A 17,197-nucleotide genomic window follows, 5' to 3' on the forward strand; every position below is an offset into this window, starting at 1 on the left:
CCCCTGAGCGGGCTGGGCTGCTGGCCCAGCTCTCCTACCCACGGCCGGCTCCAAACGGGGTGGCAACCCCCCCCCCCCCCCCCTTTCACCCCCCCCGGCCCATCCCCTGCCCCGCCGCCCAGACCGCAGCAGCAGGGACGTCGGTCGCCTTCGGGCAGGATGTCACCGGGAAGCTGGCGCGTTTTCTTAAAACGGCCGTCTCAAAGTGGGCTCGAAGTCTCTCATCCTGAAGTCCACAAATTTTGCCGCTTCCAAATAGCTTCCACCTCCGTCTTCCTCCCACCGCCACGCCGGGGGCTGGCAAGCATCCCCCGCTCGGAGAGGGGAATGGATTTTATCTGAATAGTCCTCGGGGAAGTTTCGCTGAGCGGTGCCAGCGTCATGCCCGGCAGCAACCCCGGGGCAGTGCCGGGCCCCCGGCTCCACCGACACAACAGCTCTCGCTACATCTCCCCAATATTTTACCCAAACAAGTCCACGGTAGCTTAAACCAATGTAATTAAGCAGCGACGGGTGCGCGTACTCGCAATATTACGCCTTGACTTAGGCCAACATGCGGATGATTCCCCGCGTCGCGGCGGCGAGCGTGGCTGTGCTGTGCCAATAGCCAGGCAGGCCCGCACGCCGCTGAAACTTCCCGCTCCCTTTGAGCTTTTGCAAACGACCTGCAGGCTACCCAGGAGGGGGACACGGTGGGTGGCAAGCTGCGCTCGGATCCCGCGCTGCGAATTTCCACAGCGTCCCTCCGGGGATCCTGCCTTCAGCTTGGGGGGGGCGGTGGGTTTTCGGGCTCTCCCGCGCCTGCCTCGGACGCTGCGGTGGGGAAAAGGGACGCGGGGGGTCTCCTGGGAGCTGCGGGGCCCGAGATGCTGCAGCGAGGAGGAGGGTGCTCGGCGGAGGCCGGTGCCGTGGCTGGAGAGCTGCCCGTCTCCGGGGGGGGGGGGGGGGGGGGGGAAGGAAAAAAAAGCCGCCACGTTTCCCCAGCGCACGCGCATCCCCCGCTCCCTCGCTCTCATAGAGGCTCCCCCGGAAACTTTTCCCTCTGCAAAAAGCGATGGGTCTTAATTATTGAGGCCGGGAGGGCCGTCGGACGGCTGTCGGAACCTCGGCGTCCAGCCTTGGCTGCTGGGCCAAGGCATGGCTGTTCTTTCACCTCCGGTGCCAGTAACCTGAAACGAGATTGCTGGAAATGAGAGAGAGGGAGAGTCAGCGATTTGATTACAGGCCACAGGCACATGCCTGGCCTTCATGGATATATTAAGTAAGAGACATTTTAAAACAAACCCCCCCCCCCCCCCCCGTAACCTTATCGTAAGCTTGACTCCGCAACCCATCTGTTAACTCCCAGGGCTGCCCACGTAGGCTCCGATCAGACGTCGGCGCTTGGGATTTTCAACATATTTCCCCAAAAATCGCTGTGGTCAGAAGGGGACAGGCCTGGGGAAGGGGCAGGTCCTGGGGTTTCCCCCCCCCCCCAGCCCGCCTTCGGCACACCTTCCAGCCGACTCCCGGACCCTCGCCCGTAAATAACCGCAAATCCCCCTCGGGCACGAGCTGCCGCTGTCCTGTGACTCTCAGCCCTTCCGAAACAAGCGCTGGGGAGACCTGCTGCTCGACGAAAGGCTTTAGAAAATGAAGCCTCGTTAAACATTTCGCTCCTGCCTTAATCGCAGGTTGTAAAGGGACCCTCCACGTAGAAATAATACGGCAAACAAAATCGAGAAGGCAAATTGATGATTGCATCAGCCCTGACTTATGAAAACTGATCTCCAGGAAAATGTAATTCAACTCTCCAGCAATCTAACTTGATGCCCAAGAATGTAATAACTTCATTTGGATCCTCTTTTTAGGGGGACTCCTAAATCCTTGGCAACGTCCCTTAAGGTCATGAGTAAATCCTGATATGGAGAATTGTTTGGCAAGCACGAGAACAGTAAAAGGGCTAAATAATTGGGGATTACCTCTGACCCTGAGTTGTAGCTCACCACCCACTGCAGGAATGTACCGAATAGCTGAAAGAGCATGCAGGAGTCCGACAATTCGTGGGCATGAAAGTGTCCACGTACACTTGGGGTCTGGACTTAAAATGCCCTTAAAAATGCAGACCCTGTGGCGCGGGCCAAGCTTTTTGGGAGCTCCCCGTCATCGCTACAGCGCCGTGCGGTTTGCGCGTGGAGAAGCAGCTGGGATCTCGTAAAGAGTGGTTTTTTTTGGGGGGGGGGGGGGGCCATGGGGGTAGTTTCTAAAGCTTAGGTTTAAAGGCCGCAGCTCTCTGCGAGGCCCCGAGTTCCCTTGGGATTCCTCCGGGTAGCGACACGCACCTTCAGCTGGCGGTGAGCCTTAAAATGCCTGTCTCCATCGCCCGGATAAAATCGCTTTGTGCTCTCACGTAATACCGCCTGACCTCAGATTCCTCCCGCCGTGGAGCGGACCAGGGCTCTCGCAGGCGATAGCAGAGGCTCCGTGCTGGAGTTCTGCTATTACCTTATCTTGGTGAACGTGCCTCTTTTTTTTTTTTTTTTTTTTTTTTTAATCTGATGAGCTTGCCTCTACTCGTTCACCATTCGGCAGGGAAAAATGACCGTAGCCCTTCCCGAGAAGAGCTTTGCTTTGGCAGGTACGCGCCCTTGCAACCCTTGCGTGGCATTTTTTTTTTTTTTTTTTTTTTTTTTTTTTTTTTTGCAAGAGCTGGCACCCACGGACCGCAGATGCTTTGCAAAAGCGTGAAACGGCCCCAACTCCTCCGCGCTGCCGGCAGCTACCTGGAGCCACTGCTCAGCGCCCCGCGGGTGGTTTTTTTTTTTTTTTTTTTTTCCCCGTGTTTCCAAAGTTTGGAGGGCGACGATTTTAATTCGGGTCTGCATCGGTGACTCTTTTAGGGTGGTGGTGGGGGTGGGGGCTTGGGGAGTTCTCCCCCCCCCCCCTCCCCTTTCAGCGGTGTGAGGCGCTCGGTAGGACACAGCTTCGGCCCTGCCGCGCCCACGGCGCAATGTAAAGGCTGAAACCGTGCCGATCCCCCCCCCCCCGCCCCACGCACACACCCACCCCCACGGGGGACACCAGACCCCTCTGACACGGCGGGGAGCCGAGATCCCGCCGAGGGGGTTGGTGGGGGTGTGGGAAGCGCTGCCACCGGTGTGTGTCCCCCCCTCTAACACACCCACGGGGGACCCCGGACCTCTCTTGACACGGCGAGGAGCGGAGATCCCGGGTGGGGGCGGGTGGGTGGGAAGCGCTGCTGCTGGGGGGTGGGCGTGTGTGTGTCCCACGCACCCCCACGGGGGATCCCGGACCCCTCCGACACGGCGGGGAGCGCAGATCCCACGGAAGGGGTTGGGGGGGGAGGAGGGAAGCGCTGTCACCGGTGTGCGTGTCCCCCCCCCCCCCCCAACACCCCCACGGGGGACCCCGGACCCCTCCGACACGGCGGGGAGCGCAGCTCCCACGGCGGGGGGGTGGGTGGGGTGGGGGGTTGTGAAGCGCTGCCGCCGGTGTGTGTGTGTGTGTGTCCCCTCCAACACCCCCACGGGGGGACCCCCGGATCCCTCCGACACGGCGGGGAGCGGAAATCCCACGGAGGTGATTGCGCGGGGGTGGGAGGGGAGGGGTGTGTGTGTGTGTGTGTGTGTGTCCCAAACCCACCCCCACGGGGGGGACACCGGACCCCTCCGACACGGGTGTGAAGGCTGCCCCGCCCCCCCCCCCGGCTTCCTCCCTCCCTCCTCCTCCTCGGGGCGGCCCCGCCTCCCCCCCCCCCCCCCCCCGGCACGTTGCGCGGCTGCCGCCACGTGAGGCTCATGTGACACGGGTGGGGTGGAGGGGAGGGGAAGGGGGGTGGGGGGGGGCGTGGGGTGTTGGGGGGGGCCGCCCCGGCGGCCGCCAGACGTGCCGGCAGTCACAGGGTAACGCACGTCGCTCCCGTCCACCCACTCGCCCGCATTTAACCCGGCCCCGCCGCCGCCCCGCCGCTCCTCAGCCGGCGGCGCCGCGGCATGAGCTGCCCGCCCTGAGCGCTCCCCTCCGCGCCCCGCTCCGCGCCCCGCTCCCGCGCCTCCGTCCGCCCCATGGAGCGGATCCCCAGCGCGCAACCCCCGCCCGGCTGCCTGGGCAAGCTGCCCGCCCTGGAGAGCGCCGAGGTGCCGGGGTAAGCGCCGGGGTTCGGCGGGGAGTTTGGGGTGGGTGGGGGGGGGGGTGTGGGGGGGGGGGTGGGAGGCGTTGGGAGTTTGGGGGGGTGGAGAGGCGGAGCGGCCCCACCGCGGCCCCTGGGGGGATAATTTCCGCGCTTTCGTTTCGCCCCGTGCAGGCTGGACTTCGCGCACATGTACCAAGTTTACAAGCCGAGGAGGGGGTTAAAAAGAAGCGAGGATAATAAGGTAAATGGTGTGTGTCGGGGGGGGGGGGGGGGGGGGGGGTGCCGCGCTGCTCTCCGCCGCCGCGGAGCGCTGACCCGCTCGCCGGCTTTTTTTTTTTTCTTCTTGCAGGAGACCTACAAGCTGCCTCACCGGCTGATCGAGAAGAAGAGGCGCGACCGGATCAACGAGTGCATCGCCCAGCTGAAGGACCTGCTGCCCGAGCACCTCAAGCTGACGGTGGGTGCGAGCGGGGCTGCGCGGAACCCCCGCGGCACCTCCGCGCCTCCCCCCGCGGCCGCCTCTTCGCCCGCTGTTTCAGCGGGGATTTGATTGTTTTGACATTGCGTTGCCCCCCACCTTTCCCCCCCCCCTTCCTCCCTGTGTCCCGTCCCCCCCCCGTGGCAGCCGCACGCCCCAGGCGGGCTGGAAGCGCATCCCAAACTTTCCCGGGAATGGGGTGGGTGGGTGGATTGGGGGGGGGGGGGGGGTTGCCGCGTCCCCGCGGGGCTCAGCCCCCCCCCTCCAGCCGGCATCCCCTGTGCTGAGCTCACGGTGCCAGCAGAACCGATAAAATAAAATACTCCTCTCTGAGCTATGCGGCTAGTCCGAAAACACCCCGAGGATTCCGGGAGAGCCTTTTCTGCAGCCCGCTTTTTAACTTATTTTCATGGCATATCGGCCTTTTTAGTCCTGCACCGTCCGGGATCAAGGCAGAGCCCTTAAGCCTTTTCCCCAAACCGCGTCGGCCCTTGCTCTGTCACTTGGAAAACGTTGGCAGCCCCGTCCCGCTCCTGCGTGCGCGGCCGACCCCGGGAGCAGGCGCCAACCTGTCCCTTTGCTCGCAGACTCTCGGTCACTTGGAGAAGGCTGTGGTTCTCGAGCTCACCTTGAAGCACGTGAAAGCGCTCACCAATCTCATTGAGCAGCAGCAGCAGAAAATAATCGCTTTGCAGAATGGTTTGCAAGCGGGTGAGTAGTCAAATCGTACCGGGTGAGAGCCTGCGTGCGCTCGGTGGGACTTTCTCTGGGAGCCTTTGAAATGCCGTTGTGACACTTGGCTCCTGAGAAGGGAGGAGGCAGGAGTTCTTGCCTTTAATCGCCGTCATTTGCCCTGGCTTTGCCCACGAGCTCTTGCAGGAAAAGATGCGTTTCTCAATATGGTCAGTGTAGAGTGCCCTGCGGAGTTGTTTTGCAATTAAATTGGACTTGAAGTAGTTTTACTTAAAGCTCCGGTTTGCTGCGAGGTTCTCTCCAAAGCCATGCACACCTTTCCGTTCACGAGCTTTGGATCAAACCCGGTTTTGTTTGCTTGTTGTATATATATATATTTTTTTTTTCTGAAAATCCATATAAATCTGCTTTTTATGCGCACCTTTTTTAGCTCTCCCTATAAACGAGCGAGCCTGTGTTCTGCAGGCAAAGAGGGGACCCGGTGTATCAGCTTATCGTGCTTTAGATGCACTTCCTCCTTCTGTTTTCGCATGTGGCACTCACGTGAATCTGATAAAGTAAAATTTAGTTTTTCTGAAGAGCCTTCCGCTGCTCCGACAGCCACAGGGAGTGCAATAGAGCTCAAAGCTGGAGCAAAAGTGCCCAAGGTTGGCGGATCTGCTGGCGGTGCTGCAGGAGCTCCCTGCCGGGGGGTGAAGGGCGAGGTGCTCCCCGCCTTCCCCGGGGTGTTTCCCGGAGAAGGCACCGGCTTGGCTCGCTCCTTCAGCTCCGTACTTCAGCACCCGTTGAGGGTGGCAGATGCAGCAAACACAGAGCTGAAAATTAAGTTATAGGGTGGAAGCGGACAGCTGGGTGGTCGGATAAAGGTGTGTGCTGCTGCAGACAGCGGGGGAGCGCAGGCAGGGTTCAGCTTGACCTCTCTGGCTGTGCTGTGGCTGAAGTTGAGCATCGCCTCCAGCCCGCCTCGAAGGTGCCAGTGGAACTCTTTTTCGCACGTTGTTAATTTTTAATTTCTTTCTGTTAATGTTTCCTCAGGCGACCTGTCGTCAAGAAACCTTGATTCCGGCCAGGAAATGTTTCGATCCGGTTTCCAGATGTGTGCCAAGGAAATGCTGCAATACCTGGCGAAGCACGAGAACGGCAAGGACCTGAAGTCGTCGCAGCTGGTCGGCCACCTGCACCGCATGGCCTCCGAGGTGCTCCAGGGCGCAGGCGGCCGTAAGGCCGGAGACATCCCTCCTAAAATGGGGGACTTGAAAGAGAAACCCGTCCCCTTGGGCAAGGCGGTGGAGGGGCACGGGAAGAACTGCGTGCCTGTGATCCAGAGGACATTCGCTCACTCCAGCGGGGAGCAGAGCGGCAGCGACACAGACACGGACAGCGGGTACGGGGGAGAGCTGGAGAAAAGTGACTCCAAATCCGAACAGCAGTATTTCAAAAAGGATACCGAACTCAAGTACGCTGTCCAGGAGAGAATAAGCTCTATTAAGCAAGAGACTGAGGACCCGCCGGCCAAGAGGAGCAGGCTGGAGTCACCCGAGGACGAGGGCCCTTTTGGCAGCGACATGATGGGCTCTTCCAGCAGCTTCCTGGGCCCCCACGCTCACCAGCCTCCCCTGTGCCTGCCTTTCTATTTGATCCCACCGTCCGCAACCGCCTATCTGCCCATGCTGGAGAAGTGCTGGTACCCGGCGTCCGTACCTGTCCTGTACCCCAGCCTCCCAGCCTCTGCCGCAGCACTTACGGGTTTCATGAACCCCGATAAAATCTCCCCGCCTCTGCTGATGCCCCAGAGACTCCCTTCTCCCGTACCAGCCCATTCCCCTATCGACTCCTCAGCTCTGCTTCAAGCTTTGAAGCAGATTCCTCCTTTGAACTTGGAAACCAAAGACTAAGTGCAGTGTGACTTTTTTTTTTTTTTTTTTTTTTTTTTTTTTTTTAAGTTTGAGACTGTTTCACTTTTTATATATTGGCTGGACTGAGGTGTGGGGATAAGGTTCACTGCGTGTAGGAAGCTGAATCCCCTTTTCTCTGACTTGTCAGGTAGCTAGGAGAAGGATGAAGGATGCGCCCAGGTTAGCGATTCAGAACTACTTCCAAAAGAAAAAAAAAAAAAATTAAAAATAAAAAAAAAGAAAAAGAAGGGTTTTGTGCTTTACCCCTTACCTTCTTCCCTCTCCGCATCTACAGAACAGCAGTGGCCTCGGTCAGCTGTGACTATATTGCAAAGCTGTGAAAAAAATATAAAAATATTCCATTAGGCAGACTTGGTTTTAGGGTCTGTGGATACGAAAAAATACGGTACTTCTCAGAAAGGCTTTTAAGGCGACGGCCCCGCTGCCGGTAGTTTGGGCCAAAGTGATTCGGTGGCCGGCGTCCGAGTGACGCCACCGAGAGCGGAGACGGAGCAGAGCAGCGGGCACTGCTTGGTCGTGCAGGCAGGTAGACTTAAGACGGGTTTCTCTCCACACCTTTGCTGATATATATATATATATATATATATATATATATAAATACGTATATATATATATTATTTTTTTTTAAGAAATAAAAGGTAGATGCTGCTTGGAAGCTTTACATGGCGTACATCTAATAAATAAATTAACACGTGCCCCTTCCTGTAACTTGAGCTGCTAGTTTGGGCCGGGTAGGGGAGAAAATATCCCAAGGATCACTTTGCTTGTTGCACCTGCCTCCAGGCCCCTCTCTGCTGCTGCTGCTGCCGCAGTTTTGCCGGGTCCGGTCGAGTGGAAATCCGGAGGGTTCGAGTCGTCCCGTCAGCGGGGGCCCGGGCGGCGGGCAGGCGCTCCCCGGCCGGGGCGAGGCGAGAGCTTCGTGCAGGGGGGGGCAATTCAGCCGCAATGGGCAGCACGACTCCGGCTGAACGTGGCCCTGTCAGTGCCTTGGGAAAAATGAAAAGGCTGGGATTTTCAGAGGAGTCGAATCCCGGGGGGGGGGGGGTTTGAGCATCTAAATTCCTTAGTCTCCTTGGCAAAGCCTGGCCCGCATTGCTGTATTAAAGAACGAGGGTTAGGGTGCTGACACTTGTCCCATGAAACCGCGAGGGTCTTTCTCTGCAGAGGAACATCACGTCCAATTTGGCTTTTTTTTTTTTTTTTTTTTTTTTTTAATTTCACCTTAAAAAAACAAACCAACCTTCACTGCAAAATGCAGTGCTGTTTTTTTGGGTTTTTTTTGTTTTGTTTTTTTTTTTGTTTTGTTTTTTTTTTGTTTGTTTTTGTTTTTTTTTTTCCTTACTGGTTTTGAGAACTCGTGTATGGATTTTCATTTCGCCCTCCCATTGCACCAGCTGTTGAGATGCACTATGCTTGATTGCAGATTGTGTTCTAACGTTTATTTTGTTGTTGGTTTTTGTTTTTTTCTTTTTTTTTTTTTTTTTGTATACAGTTGTTGCCTTTATTTGTAAAATCCTGTTATAAATATATATATATTATATAAATATATTAAAAGGTAAAACGTTTCAGATGTCTATTATTTGTATAACTACTTGAGCATAAAGAAGTGAGAAATATGAATGTATTCTTGTTTCTGGGTTGTCTTTTTTTTTTTTTTTTTTGACGAGAAGAATTTTTTTTTTTGTTTTTCTCTAGGGAGAGGTACAGTGTTTATATTTTGGAGCCTTCTTCAAGGTGGGATATTGTACATATTTTTATCTCGAGTAAATGTTAAGTAGTTGTTTAAAAATACTTAATAAAATAATTCTTTTCCTGTGGAAGATAAGGGTTTGCCTCCTGTGCTTTTAAATACTGGAGCAGGGTTGTTCCGTAGGGCCCGATCCAGCCGTCGACGGCGCGAGGGGCGGAGCGGGGCTCCCCTCCCCGGGGCAGCTCAGGCTCCCACCGTGTTCCCCCGGGGATATTTATTTATTTTACCTCCCTTGGCACCTTTTCGGTGGGGATTCTTCTCCTCCCTGATCCGAGAGAGGTGCCAGGGCAGCCTGCCTGGTTTTTCTGCTTTCTCCTCGTTTCCCTTCGTGCCCCCTGGTCCTGGCCCCTTGGCACCCCGGCCCGCGGTGGGTGCCCCTTTCTCTGCAGCCTTCGCCCCTTAACCGGCGGGGAAAATGGGCTTTTTACAGCCGTTTTGCTTTGCCAGCATCCCCCCCCGACCCCGCAGCAATGCCGCCCTCCGCCCGCACCGTGGCTGTCCCGGCTGGCGAGGGGGGGGCGCCCCGCTTGCCCCCACCGGGGTCCCCTTGGGTTGGGACGGTCACCCAGCACCCGGGCAGGACACGACCCCGCTCCGGGACCGGAGCCGCGGCACCCCGCCGCGCTTCTCCCGTTTCTCCCCAGTTTGGGGCTCCGAGCCGGCACCTCCTCCCCCCCGGGCTGAGGGGGAACACGCACCTAAACATATCTCGGATTTTCACCAACGTGGGTGAATCACGAAACGTGGTGGAGGTCCCCGCAGCACCTCCGGGACCCGGCTGGAAGGAGGAGCAGGTGCCCGGGGGCTGCTGTTGGACCACCGTGAGTTCTAGCTTAAAGCAACGTTGGCCGAAGCAACGCTAAAAAAAACCCCACAGCGCCGCTCGTATTAATTTATTTGGAGCCTCCATACCTCCTGATGGTTATGTTGTGTTTGTTTTAATTAGGGCTAAATATTGATCGCACTGGAGACGACTGAAGTAACCCCGTTTCGGGGACAGCCTTTGGTGCTCAGCGCAGCCGCGTTCGAAGCCTCGTTAAGGGCCGGCCCCTCTCCAGGGGTCTCGCCCCCCTTCGGGCTCCGTCTTCTGACCCACCTTGTCCTGTGGTGGGGGGGACTCAGAGAAGCTCCAGATCCTCAGTCACGGAGGGAAAATAACATAAATAAATATATAAATGACTAAATAAAGGTGGAAGAGAGGTTTATCCAGGAAATGAAGGTTAGTTACGGGCTGGGGATTTTCTCTGCCGCCCTGGCCCGGTGCCGCTGGGGCGGGTGAGCTCTGTGGGGCCGAGCAGGGGCCGGTGGCCCCCGGTGCTCCCCGGCTGGCAGCGTGGGGCTGTGCCCACGGCAGCGCTGCGTGGGGGATGGCCTGCCCACGCCGGGCCTGCCCGCACCTCCAGCTATGCCCTGCTCTGCCTCTGCCTGCACCGGGGGTGTCCCACTGCCGTCCCCTCACTGTCCCATCGCCATCCCACCGCCGTGCCACCATGGCATCGTCTGCCATCCCATCAACATCCCACCGCCATCCCACCGCCATCCCACTGCCATCCCACCACCATCCCACCACCATCCCACCATGGCATCACCCACCATCCCACCACCATCCCACCATGGCATCACCCACCATCCCACCACGGCATCACCCACCATCCCACCATCATCCCACCACCATCCCACCACCATCCCACCACGGCATCACCCACCATCCCACCATCCCACCACCATCCCACCATGGCATCACCCACCATCCCACCATCCCACCACCATCCCACCATGGCATCACCCACCATCCCACCATCATTCCACCATGGCATCACCCACCATCCCACCACCATCCCACTGCCATCCCACCATGGCATCACTCATCATCCCACCACCGTCCTGCCATGGCATCACTCACCATCCCACCGCCATCCCACCGCCATCCCACCACCATTCTACTGCCATCCCACCATGGCATCACCCACCACCCCACCACCATCCCACCATGGCATCACCCACCATCCCACCGCCACCCTACCCACCATCCCACCATGGCATCACCCACCATCCCACCGCCATCCCACTGCTGTCCCACTCCCATCCCATCATGGCATCGCTCGCCGGGCAGAGCCAGCGCCGGGCAGAGCCAGCGCCGGGCAGAGCCAGCGCCGGGCAGAGCCAGCGCGCTCCACCCCGGTGCAAAGAGGAGCAGGGGACGCGGCGGGCGGCCGCGGGAGGACGGTGATGGCGGGGCCGACCCCCGGCACCGCGCCAGGTCGCGGCAGCCCGTGCCGCGCCGTGCCGGCGGGCTGTGCCGAGTTCCCCGGACTTGTTTTCATGGTCTCACCCAGCTCTGACCTGCCTCAAATGTTGACACAATGTCACGTTTCCGACTGCAGTCTTTCATGTGCAGCCGGAGGCTAAATACGGCTGCTGGTTCCTGGAAAAAGACGTGCCTGGCACCCTTTCAGCAGAAACCCGATCCCCATGCAGGCTTGGCACAACAGCTGAATAACATGGCAATAACTCTTTCAGCAGCATTTCAACCCATAAATAGGGCTTCCCGAGTGACTCCTTGAAGTAAGGCAAGGAGGATACAATGATTTTTTAGAAAAGGCAAAAAAATAAAGCCGGAGTGGGTGAAAAGCGAGTGTGGGGAGGCAGCCCGGTTCGGAGCAGATCAAAGGAGAGCGTGGAGATGCTGAGTGTGGTTTGGTTAGTGCGAGCGCAGGATTGCCTCAAAAGGAAAGAAATGCTCTTGAATTTTCTAATGTCTCGGTCCCATTTTATACCAGCCGTGTGGAGGTAGGATAAGAGCCTTCCTGAAAGCGAGGGCCCTTCCTAACCCCGGTGAGGACACAGAGACACATAATTTTAGCTTTTCACCACCTGTTTGGAAAGCTCCTAGAACCGAGTGCTATGGGACTGGATGGTTTTTACAGGCATGTACCCCGGGAGCTGCTTATTTGCATTATGCATGGACCGGGGCCTAAAATAATCTGCAGTGACGCACATTTTTCGCTGTGATTTTTTTTTTTTTCTTTTTTTTTTTTTTTTTTTCTTTTCCAGGACTCCATTTTTCTGAACGTGCCGTGACTTTTGAGGACCACGCGTGGTTAAGCAGCTGCCCCAGGGCTCCCGAGTCCCTGAATCAGCACGTCCGCCTGCAGACACCGAGCCGAGGGGGAGCGCTCCCCCCCCCTGGGCCGTGACACGGCCGCGGCGGCGAGGAGGGCCCTTCTGCTCTGCCCGGGCTTTCATCTGCAAAGCGTGTAGCTGCAAGTGCCGCGTGTTTACAAATGCAGGCATTGCAAGATCCCTTGAACTGTGTCCTAGTACAAAAGAGGCTTTGAAACGAGAAACACGTTGTCATGGCATGTTCCAGGCCAGCAGCACCAGACTGAACCAGATAATTGCTGTTTCTGCTTTAGCTCCCTCATCGTGGAAAAAGCAGCAGGTCTTGAGCAAGTTTGTATTTTTTTTTTTTTTTTTTTTTTTGATCCTCTTTACACATTTGCTGCGATGCTCGGGATGGAAAGAGAGGGTCGGGAATGCCCGGGCAGGCAGGATGAGCCCACCCGGTGCTGCGTTCCGCTCCCGAGCTCTGCAGGGCCGGCGGCGAAATTCCTCTGCCGGGTTCAGGTCGCGTAACCGTAGCCAGCGGAGCCGGTGACACTGACCCCCGCCGTGCGACCCACGCTATTCGTGTTTTGTAACCCTGACTTGCGGCGTGCTGCCGGAGCCAGGAGATGCAGCTCTTGCATCCCCCCCCCCCCCCCCCCAACTCCAGACCTTTCCCATCGCCCTTCTCCGGGTGCTTCGTGGCACTTGAGAAATATCCAAATACCTCTCGGTGGCAGCCGGCCAGGTGAAAACTGCTAATTGGGGGCCTGACATTGAATCTGTCCCTGGGCTCGGTGGCTGGGTGAGGATCTCCGCGCCTCTAAAAATGATGGGGGTGATGGAGGGGGGCCCGCGCTCCCAGGGCACTTCACTCCCATGCTGGGGGTTTGAAGAAACAGAGGGTAATCTTTCAACCTGGCGTTTTGAAGTCATTTATTTCTTATCCGTTCCTCTTTCTCCCAGGTGCATTTTCGCGCCGGGCACGTCGCTCTGGGGAGGACGGTCACTGCCACGACGCCCAGTGCCTTTGGAAACGGCAAACCGGCACAGCTCTTCCCTCCGGGAAGGGCTTTTCACCACCTGTGCCTTGTTAACCGGGGAAGGCTGGGTAACGCCGCGCAGCTGAGGGGAAACAGGGGGGTTTGGGGTTAGTTTGGGAGAAGCAGCGCTGAGGAATGCCTGAAAATAACACGGCAGAGCTCTCGTCTCTTCTTGTGCGCGCTGCCGCCCTCAGGTAAACGGGACCTGGGGAGGGTCCGTCCTGGGTTGGTCGCTCCCAGTCTCCCCGTTATGTCTCCCTGTCCCCCCCCAAAGAGCCCAAATCCTGCCCGGGACGGAGCCTGCCCACTCCTGCGGCGTGTCAGCCGTGGGACGCCGGCCCCTCGGCCGGCTCAGCGCTGCGGCGGCGAAAATGCCGATGGGAAGAGCCGGGTCAGCCGCCTGCAGCCTTGGGCTCGTCCCTGGGGTCGATCTTATCTACTCGCCTCACTTGTCCTTTTTATTCCCTTTCCCCGGGACGGGACGCCGCTTTCCCGGGCCAAAAAAACGGTGGCAGCGGTCTGTTGTCGCCAGAGCTGTCACGCAGAGAGGAGTCGTTAGTTTTTTTTCTCTGCAATACGGCTTTATCTTTCCTTCAGCCCGTGGTGCTGGTGGAAGTACTGCGATGTCCCCTTCCTCCCGCGCGGGGCTCTCCCCATAGCCTCGCCGTGTGTCTCCTTTTAGTGGCAGCTAGGAAAAAAAAAAAAAAAAAAAAAAAAAAAAAGCAACGATGCACTCTGCTTTGAAAGTACTGATGAATATGCAAACAGTTAGGCCTGAAATATTACTTATCCTCGTCACGGGGTGTGCACGGAGTTCGCATTTGCACTTTTGCCTGGGGATGTATACAACACGAACGCGGGGCTGAGCAGCTTACAGAAGATTTAACTCTTATTTCTATTCTTGACGCCGAATCATTAATAAGGTTATGCCCGTGCTCAGGGCCTTCCCCAGCGCCCTCCTCCTGCTGCAGCGGGGGTTTGGAACCCGCCGGCGGAATTATTTCGCTTCGGCCACCCGTCGACGCGTGGTGGTGGTGGTGGTGGTGGTGGTGGGGTGGTAATACTTCATCCCGAATGGAAGCTGTCGCTGATGATTATCGCGTGGTATCAGCACGCGTCGTCGTGAAATTGGTGTGATTTGAGACGAAGCGTGTGACCCAGGGGCACAGGGAACCGCGGTCTCGTGTGTTCTGGCTGCACGGGGAACGCCGGGGCTTGACGAGCTATTGCTGGCGCTGGTGCCACGCTGATTAAAAAACCCCAGCTCGCTCCTGCTCCCATTGAAATCGGTGGGAGGTCTGTCATTGCCTTCAGTGAGTGCTGGACCCGATCCAGATTTCCCTTCATAGTATGCGTTATTCCATAGGATTAAAGAGGCGCAGGGAGTGGGATTCCTCTCCCTCACTGATCTCTACCCCTTAGATGTTTGCCTTGGAGCCGGCCGAGACATGAGGCACCCGACCCGGTTTTGGTGTCTACCCGGGGAGGAGACGAGTGGTGTTTTCTCCGCGGCAGTGCCAAAATATAATGTTCCTGAAGGTCAGCCGAGGCTGGGGTGCTGCTCTGGGGGGGGGGTGCAGGTTAAATATGAGGTGCTGGGTAGCCCCAGAGCATTCCCGGCCAAACTCCTCCCCGCTCCTTGAACCTGGGTGGTGTGGGGGCTAGGGGTTGTCCGTGGTTCAAGGGTTTGACCCCAAAGCTGCTTGGGGGCTGGATTCCCCTGGTGGGGTCGGGGGGGGGGGCTCCTCAGGGCATCACGGCGGCTGCAAACCTGTATCCCACCCGGCCGCTGAGTTTTTGGGCGGAGGATGACTCAGGGCCCCACGGAGGAAAGGAGGGGGGACAGGGGGGGGTGGGGATAGCGGTGACCCCCCCCCCCCCCCGCCTCTGCCCCAGTGCTGCTGGGGAACTGAAGCAATCCGTTCATCACGGAAAAAACCGCTCTTCGCAGCGATTCAAATGGAAACTTCCCAGAAGGACCGCTGCGGCAGAGCGCGCCCCGTGAAGCACCGCGCCGCCGAGGAGCCGCTTTCTCAGACGATGCCCTCGGGAAAGCTGCCAGCAGCCCCCGCCCGCCCCGCCGTGCCCCCTTCCCTGCAGCACAGCCACTCTCAAGGCCCGTTTCTATCGGATCATCTCCACTCGGTTTGGCCGGCCGGCGGATGTCTGATGAGCAAAAAAAGCAGGTCTAGAAGCGCAGGAACCCCCCCGAAGGCCACAGCCTGCGGGGACAGCTCAGGGGCTGAGCCCGGCTTTTTGGTTTGCAGATGGCAGCAGTAGCGTGCTCCAGGAGGGACAGGCAAGTGGTTGCCAGCACGGAGGCTTCCCACGAGACGCACCGCTTGGTTTTGGAGGATAAAAGGCCAGAGGACGGTGGTCGGCCACGCCGCGCCGGGTGCTGGAAGGCTCTGGGGGTGATGGGCATCATGCTCGCCCCAACTCGGGGACCGCCCCGAGGTGGAGGCTCTGACAGCAGCGCCTGCTGCCGTCTCGTGAAGGCCGTCCGCCCGTTTCCCCTGCCCGCTGGCTGCCCGTCACCCTTTTCCACGGTTTAAATGAGTGTCCAAAGGCCACGGAGAGCTCAGCCTCTGCCCGGCGGCACGAGGTTCCCCCCCCTCGCCCGGGGTGTGGTCCCCCCGAGGAGGGGATGCTGCTCCCCCGGGGGTGGCCTGGCCCCGGCAGGCAGCAGACACGCCGCTGCAAGGTGTTTTCCGGGCCGGTGTAACCACAACTGCGTGGAAAGCTCTGAGTTGTCAGCCACGCAGATTGGGAGGAGATACGGAGGAGCCGGGCGTCGCAAAGGGCGGGTGGCCACGGAGCCGGCCTGGGTTAAGGCACCCCAGCGACCCCCGCCGCCACCCTGGGAGCAAAGCTGCCGGGGATTTTCTCCATTTGTTCCTATCGTCCCCGTAGGAGCAGAGCCACCCCGCACTGCAGCGTTCGGTGACATCCCCCGTCCCCGGGTGGGAGCTGAGGATCTGCGGGGCCCGTGCCGTACCCCAACACCTCGTCGGGGCTGCGTGCGCCCCAGGACACCTTTCCCGCCCTCCAGCGCGCGTCGAGTTTTCACCGTGTCTCTGCATAAAAGCACCCAAGAGCTGCCGGCGGCCGAGGGGACGGCACAGCCGGGCGGGCGTGGGGGGCTTTCCCCCAGGAGCTTGTCCCCCAGGGCTGGTGGCAGATGCTGGTCCCCGGGGCTCGGGGGGTGGCAGGGGGGGGGGGGACCGTGGCGGTGCCAGGCGTGCGAGGAGCACGAGCCCCGGCTGCGGCGCGAGGCAGGAACCGCAGAGGGGTTTTCCTGCTGCGGCCGGGCGCCGGCAAACACCTGGGCGCTCGAGGTCAGGAAGGGGGGGGGAGGCGTTTGCAACACGAGCTTTTTGAACCCGGGAGCGAGGCGAAGGTGGTTTGAAGGAGATGGGGGGAGACGGAGATCTCCGTGAAGATCCCGGAGCCGCTCGGGAAGATGAGTCAAAGGATTCCTGAAACGATTACGGCTGCGAGGTGCAGCGGCACCGACACATCCACTGTCAGCAGCGCTGCCGGGCTCCCTCGGCCAGCCGCTCCTGCTTTCCATTTAATAAGACATATTAGGCAATTTCCCATCAAAAATGGTTATGGGAATATAGAAATACTCACTTATACAGAACCGGCCTGGCCCTTTGCGTGCAGAGTGGTGGCAGGAGTGACTTGAATTGTTATAAACCTATCAAGAGAGCTTGAGATGGAGCGGAGATGGATGTCCTGGAGCCCCCGAGGGGACTGAGGTTCTCCAGGCGCTGGGATGGGGGGGGACCCCGCTCAGTGGGATGCAGCACCCCCCCCCCGAGCAGGAGCGGGCCGCCGCGTCCCTCAGCGCCCAGCCGCAGGCATCGTGGGCAGGGTTTTCCCTCGTGTGATTTCCCGATGGCTACAGGAAGAGCATGCACAGACCCGATCTGGATTAAATCAAAGGAATTTTTTTTTTTTTTTTTTTTTTTTTGTATTTGCTTACGCGCTGACCACCAAACCACATCCTTCGAGCCTGAGCCCAGTGCAGTGAAACAAAAACTAGGCCAGGGCTTTTTGCTCTCTTTTTTTTTT

General features: G+C 58.5%; 1 protein-coding gene across 2 annotated transcripts; it reads left to right on the forward strand.

Moving 5' to 3' along the window:
• The first annotated feature begins 3,844 nt into the window (after window positions 1-3,844).
• BHLHE40 (basic helix-loop-helix family member e40) lies at window positions 3,845-7,515 on the forward strand. 2 transcript variants are annotated; one of them, XM_042799718.1, is made up of 5 exons: window positions 3,845-4,144; window positions 4,304-4,373; window positions 4,482-4,589; window positions 5,198-5,321; window positions 6,339-7,515. In XM_042799718.1, the coding sequence occupies exons 1-5, from the start codon at window positions 4,065-4,067 to the stop codon at window positions 7,196-7,198; spliced, it is 1,242 nt and encodes a 413-aa protein (XP_042655652.1). In that variant the 5' UTR covers window positions 3,845-4,064; the 3' UTR covers window positions 7,199-7,515. The 2 variants fall into 2 exon arrangements, with proteins under 2 accessions (XP_042655652.1, XP_042655653.1); XM_042799719.1 differs by having other exon boundaries at window positions 4,090-4,144; window positions 4,304-4,380.
• The last annotated feature ends 9,682 nt before the right edge of the window (window positions 7,516-17,197 follow it).

The sequence above is a fragment of the Tyto alba genome, unplaced genomic scaffold (assembly GCF_018691265.1).
Source record: "Tyto alba isolate M040663 unplaced genomic scaffold, T.alba_DEE_v4.0 Super-Scaffold_3, whole genome shotgun sequence".
Taxonomy (NCBI): Eukaryota; Metazoa; Chordata; class Aves; order Strigiformes; family Tytonidae; genus Tyto; species Tyto alba.

Coding starts and splice junctions, on each gene's coding strand:
- BHLHE40 (XM_042799718.1), top strand. CDS start 4,065: ATGGAGCGGATCCCCAGCGCGCAACCCCCGCCCGGCTGCCTGGGCAAG. Junction 4,145..4,303: donor GAGAGCGCCGAGGTGCCGGG/GTAAGCGCCGGG, acceptor CGCCCCGTGCAG/GCTGGACTTCGCGCACATGT. Junction 4,590..5,197: donor CCGAGCACCTCAAGCTGACG/GTGGGTGCGAGC, acceptor CTTTGCTCGCAG/ACTCTCGGTCACTTGGAGAA.